Below are 7,219 nucleotides of genomic sequence, written 5' to 3' on the forward strand. Positions count from 1 at the left end.
GCAAATTTAAAATGTGCAATTTCTCTGTGTGAGCGCCAATTTCACACAGTGAACGAACTTATATCCCACCTAAAAGAGCATTTACTGGAGGGGCGACATGTGGCATGTCCAGTAACTGGTTGTGAAATCAGGTTCACTGTGAAGTCATCATTTACTGCTCATATTTCCAGGAAACAGAGCATTTTCTGTGGATAGTGTAAGAGATATGTACAGAGAAACTATATCCCAGGCTTCTGCTGTCAGTGCATGTGAGGATGCCCCTCAGAACACAAATGGGGAGACAAATGAAAGCAGTGAATATCTACAGAATTTCAATGACACTTACCTAAGGAATATATGTTTATTCTACCTAAAGTTGCAAGGACAGCTCCTCCTTCCAAACTCAACAATCCAGACGATTGTTGAAGAAATGCAAAATGTGCATACATTAGGACAGGAGTACACTTTAAGTAAACTTAATTCACTTTTGAAAAATGACATGCGTCTTCCAGAAGATGCTATTGCTCAAATATGTGATTTTGTGAAGGATTCAGATCTGTTCTCTCTGTGTCATCAGGGACCACTTAGAACAACATACGCAAGAGCTCAAACATTCAAGAAGATGTTCAAATACATAGAGCCAAAAAAACTAACTTTAGGAAATGATGAAAATATGATGGAAAAGTGTGCCTATTACGTACCTGTGAAACAAACATTAAATTGTTTGTTGGAATCTGAATTTTGGAGGAATTCAGTGTCCCAGCAGTCCTGTGAATCAGACTCTGAAACTTTTGGTGACTTAAGTGATGGACAGAACTTTAAATCCAACCAGTTCTTCATTGACAATCCAGGATGCCTGAAGATAATTCTGTACCAGGATGCCTTTGAAATTGTCAATCCCCTAGGCTCTGCCAGGAAAAAACACAAAGTACTTGCAGTCTACCTTTCTGTGGCAAACATGACTGCTCATGTGCGGTCCAATACTGAGCACATGTCCCTCGTCTTACTGTGTTGTGAGTCTGACCTAAAACAATTTGGAAATGCAGAAGTTTTCTCAGAGATGCTAATGGATTTGAAGGATTTGGAGGAAAATGGAATTACTGTACAGGGTGAAACAGTCAAAGGGGCTCTGTATTGTATTGCTGGTGATAATTTGGGATCACACGGCATTGGTGGGTTTACTGAAAACTTTAGTCGTTCTGAGTACTTTTGCAGGTACTGTGAAATTACACGCAGTGAGTTTCAGAGTGACAATCCAAATGTATGTGGTCCGCAGCGTAGCCCTGAAAGCTACGATTCTGCTGTTGCTGACCTACAAGCTGGAGACAGTCAAAACATGAAAGGGATAAAGCAAAACTCTGTTTTCAATGATCTGAAATCTTTTCATGTTTGCAATCCCGGTCTCCCTCCTTGCTTAGGACATTCTTTTTGAATGTCCTAAGCAAGACATATTTGAGGGTGTCTTATCCTATGATGTTGCATTGTACTTGAAGTACTTCATAAAGAAAAAGAAATGGCTTACATATCCACTTTTGAACCGACGCATCAAACAGTTCCAGTACAAAGGATCTGATGCTCTCACAAAGCCGTGTGCTGTCAACTCGGAGGTAGCAAAGCTTTCGGGTCAAGCTATTCAGAACTGGAATTTGTTAAGGTTGCTCCCTGTTTTGATTGGTGACAAAGTGCAAAATCCAGAAGACGATGTATGGGAGTTAACTCTTCAGCTTAAAGATATTGTCGATATGATTTGTGCGCAAAAGATTTCGTTGTCCCAGGTAGCCTATCTTGACATTCTTATCCAAGAATATTTGGAATCAAGAAAGTGTTTATTTCCTGAGACTACATTCAAACCAAAACACCACTTCATGCGGCACTATCCGGCACTAATCTTGAAATTTGGCCCTTTAATCAGAGTATGGACGATGCGTTTTGAAAGTAAACACAGCTACTTCAAAAGATGTGCCAGGCATTTGAAAAACTTCAGAAACATCTGTCTGACTTTAGCTGAACGACATCAGCTGTTTCAGGCATATCTTGCAGTTGGGCCAGGATGCACTCAGCTCCTGCAAGTCAAAGACAGCTGTATCTTTTACCCCAACCTCTACAGTGACGCAATTAAACATGCAGTCGGAGAGTTTGGCTTTGATGAAAACAATACTACTGTTTCCACCAACATACAGTATAAAGGCACATCATATAAAAAAGGGAATTTCCTTGTGTCAAAAAATGATGAGTCCATGGAGTTTGGAGAACTTGTCATCATTCTGATTAAAAAGGAAGCGGCTGTGTATTTTGTCATTGATGTACATGAAGCTGGCTATCTTTCTGAATACCATTTGTACTCGGTGACAAAACGGAGTACAAGGATGCAATGTCTTAACATTAATGACTTGGTAGATTTCTACCCATTACCATCATACATTGTGAACGGGTTACAAGTCATTCCCCTAAAACACAGTGTGTTGTCGAAATAAATATGATCCTGGCTAGTGAGATTAAGAAACTATTCAAAAAATAGTATGCTTGGTAGAAATACAAAAACACAATTTGAAAGCTTATTGAAAGTGGTCTTGGCTTTCCTTTTAAGATGCATAAATGTCTAAATCATCACTCACATAACACTTTTCAAGCAAGTAGAGTTTCAGCTTAACTATGTGTTGAATAACTTATTTCTCTTCAGTTGTCATTCTTCTTTGATTATAGATATGACTGACTTGGAGCAATCGTTTCTACGCTCCGCAATCACTGAGGTCTTGCCTGACCTTCCAGAGATGATAAAAGATATTTTAGAAGAGCACTTGCAATCCCTTGGGGTAGAGACCTGTGATGATTTCCAGTTCATTGAGGAAGCTGACTTGCTGTCTGCGCTGAGGCCAATTCAAGCACGAAAAGTCGTTGCTGTCTTGAAACAGAGATGGAAGTCAAGTATTACAACCAGCAGCTCATCTGATGCTTCACCAGGACCTCCTCCATCCTTGCAGTCTCTTTCACCAGGAAGTTCAACTCCAACCTCTTCAAACAGCAGCCAAAGCCCTCATGTCGACTGGGTGGATACCTTTGTGATTCCGTGGGATAAGTTCCCAGAGGAACTGACGCAGACTTTGGAGAGAGAAAAGCGACCAAGTCCACGACTGAGAAGGGAGATGGTCCGCCTTGTGGTTCAAGAGATGACACAAAAAAGTTCCTGCATAAGTAGAAGGAGCTCTATTGAAGTTGCAAAAAAGATGGTATCAAAATATCCCAAATCATTGCAAGACGTCATAGAAGGAGACGTGATTGGGCAAGGGTATCACTCTCTTGTTAAGCAATTGCAAAACCGAATCGAGAATATGAAGCGATCAACAACCCCAAAAATAAGAAAGCGAAGGTATTGCACTGATGATACTGACACAGATGAAGTCCCCCCAGAAAAGAGAGCAGCGATCCAGGACACTTATGGGTGCATAACCTGGGATCCAAAATTCCTTCCTCTTGGAGAGACCCCAGAGAGCCAGAAGGAAAAGAGAGAAAAAATGAAGAGACCGGACGTTAATACAGAGGAGCTCAAAAGCCTAATGAAGAACACTTTCTACTCCCAGCGTAAAGAAGTTAACCAAGGGAAAAACATCAAGCATCTCCTGGAACAGTGGCCATTTTTCTTTGAGGAACTTGGCATGGCAGTCCACTTCAGGGAACTCACCGGAATTGGGCTTCAAGAAACGTTCTCGAGGAATCTGGATATGAAAGGGAAACGACTCCTGAACTACCTGAACACTGTTGCTGTCCACAAGAACAAAAGGTTCCTACAGGCTTTAACAAAGTTAAAAGCGATGAGAGGAGAGCTGTGTGGTCTCTCTGAAGACGTCAAAGAGATGGTGCTGCTTCTGTTGTCATACTTCAATGAGAAAGAAGACGCAATGTTCTGTTACGTGGAGGACACGTGTCTGGCCGAGGAAATACAGATGGAAAAAGTCCACTTGACCCCTACCATTGTTGTGTGTGGTAAGTATCTTTTCTCAGTAATTTAGTCAAATTTGCCTTAAAAGGCTACATTTCACTCTCCACCTATATACAACACACTGTATCTATGTTAAGCAATTTAACAGACCTTAAACTGTTAAAGAAAAGTGCTTAAAAAGTTTTAAATGTTTCAGGAAGACATGCCTTTTAATGTTATGATTTTTTCCTCTTTAGGACAATCCTGCTTTTCTTCAAGGCGAACCATGCTGAGCGTGGATCGAAATATCGTCAACGACCACATCCCCTCATTCATTTCTGCCCTGTGCTTGATGTTCGGGAGCTTCTATTGTTTCAACATTCATTACCCGTCAGAGCTGGCATCAACGCTGGAGTTTCTGCAAAGGTGTGTCTTTTGTGCTTGGCTTTTACCAACATTGTCGCTATTGATCTGAAACTAATCTAAAGTAGCTGCTTTTTCCGGATAGGAGACATTTTAATTTTATAGGTGCACTTATAGGTTGAACATGATGGCTTGAAGATTTTCTGACCATGTAACTGTTATCTCACCTTAATTTCTGTACTACCATAGCCTGGCCAAAGCCTTCCTACGCAATTCCGCTCGATTATCTTCTCCCTTCGTAGCTACGTCTGGGATTTCAGCCATTGACCTGGATTCCTCCAGGAGAATTCATGACCTGGCCAGTCAGCTAACAGAGTGAGGCAGCGCAAGAATACTACAGGCTATCAGTCAAGGGCTGATCCAGTCTTTTTGAATGTAAACACCTCCAGTAAACAATCGTTTCTCAATACCTGAATGTCCAGTCCCTCTGTACTGTACTCTGACAGGAACTGACAATTTCACTGCATTCTTTACATTAGTAATCATATCATGCATGTGACAAATAAACATCCTTGTATCCTTGTATCCTTGTACGAAACGATAGTGTAGAACGAGGGGCTGGTCAAGACCAGGTTAGTACTTCCACTAAAGACATTATATTGTTGTGCTTTGTAAACTGTATTTTTATTACACTTTTTCTCTTCAAAATAAAGATTGAACTGTACTGACTGTACTGACTTAAAATTAAAATAAAATGCTATAACCCCCCCCCCCCCCCCGACAACAAAAACATGCCCTGCCACCCCCACCACTGATCTCAAAAAGAAACTGGATAGCACATCCCATGGTTTCTGACAGTTTCAGAGTGAGGCCACACGCAAATTGTGGCGGCCATTTTGTTGGGACCACTTTCCTGCTTGAGACCAATGATTATGACGGGCGATGAATATTATACATAAGATATTTAATGAATTTGCATATTAAGCCTTATAGTAATTTCAAGTTTTCATAAACCTTGTTATAGAGCTTGTGTTTGCTTGAATAAAAACATTGAAACTTGTTCCTCTATCGTATTTTATTAGTGTTGATGATTAGAACCTGGCCCATTGGCAGCTTTCAATAACTTTATTTCAATAACTGTATTTATAATCACAAGTTTAATGGATATTTGCAAGCCAGAACATGAAAATACACACTGTGGGAATTTATTTGTTCCACTCTACACAAATAAACAAATAACAAATAAATTCCCACAGTGTGTATTTTCATGTTCTGGCTTGCAAATATCCATTAAACTTGTGATTATAAATACAGTTATTGAAATAAAGTTATTGAAAGCTGCCAATGGGCCAGGTTCTAATCATCAACACTAATAAAATACGATAGAGGAACAAGTTTCAATATTTTTATTCAAGCAAACACAAGCTCTATAACAAGGTTTATGAAAACTTGAAATTACTATAAGGCTTAATATGCAAATTCATTAAATATCTTTTATATAATATTAATCGCCCGTCATAATCATTGGTCTCAGGCAGGAAAGTGGTCCCAACAAAATGGCCGCCACGATTTGCATGTGGCCTAACTAAAAGTCTGTTCCTTAACCTTGCATTAAAAATACTTTTGGTTAGGCGGTAGAAAATTAGAGAACACACTTTTTTTTGAATATTTTCCTTATCCTGAAATCACCCACCCCCAATTAAATATAAATGCATGCAGTTATTATTTGAAACATGAGACAAAAGAATATAAATAGTTTCAGTACATTACCTGAAACATCTGCACTGACTTGGCTCGGTGAAGAGTGCAATAACTTACAGTACAGTACAGTAATTTCAAGTCAACTGACTTTTACAAAATAAAAATGAAAATAAAATTCAAATAAAATGCAATGTTGCCAAACCCCCCCCCCCCCCCTCCCCCGACAACAAAAACATGTCCTGCCACCCCCCCCCTCCCTTGACAACAAAAACATGTCCTGCCCCCCCCCCCCCGACAACAAAAACATGGGGACTGGAGAGCAGATGAGTACTATGTCAGAAAACATGTCCTGCCACCCCCCCCCCCCCCTCCCCCGACAACAAAAACATGTCCTGCCACCCCCCACCCCCCCCCCTGACAAAACAACATGTCCTCATGTTTTCCTTGTGAGAGACACAATCCTATTCCGGACATAGTACTTAACTGCCCTCCAGTCCCTGTTCTTGAGCGCTTCAGGACACCTTCTGATGCACTCCTCACATTGTTCCTTTCCGGGGGTTGTGCCCTTTGTGATGAACCTTAGGATAGGATGAGACAGCTTCAATATTTCCCCATGCACAACATACAAGCAACAAGACAGACAGATGGTAAACCAATGTCAACATTTACGCCCGGACCACCACTGACACCATCCCCCGTCAGAAAATACTTCCAACGTCCCTGTCAACAGGTGTTGGAAACGGTGATTAATGCACATTTTATTTATGTGCATTACCACGGATGCGCATCACTAATTCGCATCAGTTGGATTGAAACGCAACTATCGTGTAGAGAGTGGGCAAGTGGGCAACTTATCAAGAAAAAAGTTAGAATCAGGTCAATCAGTCAGTACCTTCCCATTTGCGACTCCACAGCAGCAACTTCCTTGTCACTCCATTTTTTTTTTTGGGAACTTGGTGCCGGGTCTGAAAGACACAACATTTAGATGACACTTGTAAATCATGATCACAAACATTTCTCTCTTGCTCAACAACCTTACTGAACTTTCTTTACCTAGTCCTTATTGAAACAACATTACAGTTTATTTAAGATTTAACTTATTTTATTGATCATGTGATTCACCTGCTTTAAAATTTGAGTGACAACCATATTTCAATTGTTCAAACGCATTGTTGAGTAGGCCAAAACAACAAAAACAAAAAATGAATTAAAGGCTTTCTGTGTCTCTATTTTTTTTTACACAATCTATGTCTGCAATTC

General features: G+C 40.3%; 1 protein-coding gene across 1 annotated transcript; it reads left to right on the forward strand.

Annotated features, from left to right (window-relative positions):
• Nucleotides 1–1,470: 1,470 nt before the first annotated feature.
• Nucleotides 1,471–4,453, forward strand: LOC115546564 (uncharacterized). The gene is made up of 2 exons (XM_030360153.1): nt 1,471–3,960; nt 4,153–4,453. Exons 1-2 carry the CDS (start codon nt 2,685–2,687, stop codon nt 4,368–4,370), a joined length of 1,494 nt encoding a protein of 497 aa, XP_030216013.1. The 5' UTR covers nt 1,471–2,684; the 3' UTR covers nt 4,371–4,453.
• Nucleotides 4,454–7,219: the final 2,766 nt, after the last annotated feature.

The sequence above is a fragment of the Gadus morhua genome, chromosome 7 (assembly GCF_902167405.1).
Source record: "Gadus morhua chromosome 7, gadMor3.0, whole genome shotgun sequence".
Classification (NCBI taxonomy): Eukaryota; Metazoa; Chordata; class Actinopteri; order Gadiformes; family Gadidae; genus Gadus; species Gadus morhua.

Excerpts from the sequence above, each read along its gene's own strand:
- LOC115546564 (XM_030360153.1), top strand. The coding sequence starts at position 2,685 with ATGACTGACTTGGAGCAATCGTTTCTACGCTCCGCAATCACTGAGGTC. Across the intron at positions 3,961-4,152 it reads CCCTACCATTGTTGTGTGTG|GACAATCCTGCTTTTCTTCA; the intron begins GTAAGTATCTTT and ends TTTCCTCTTTAG.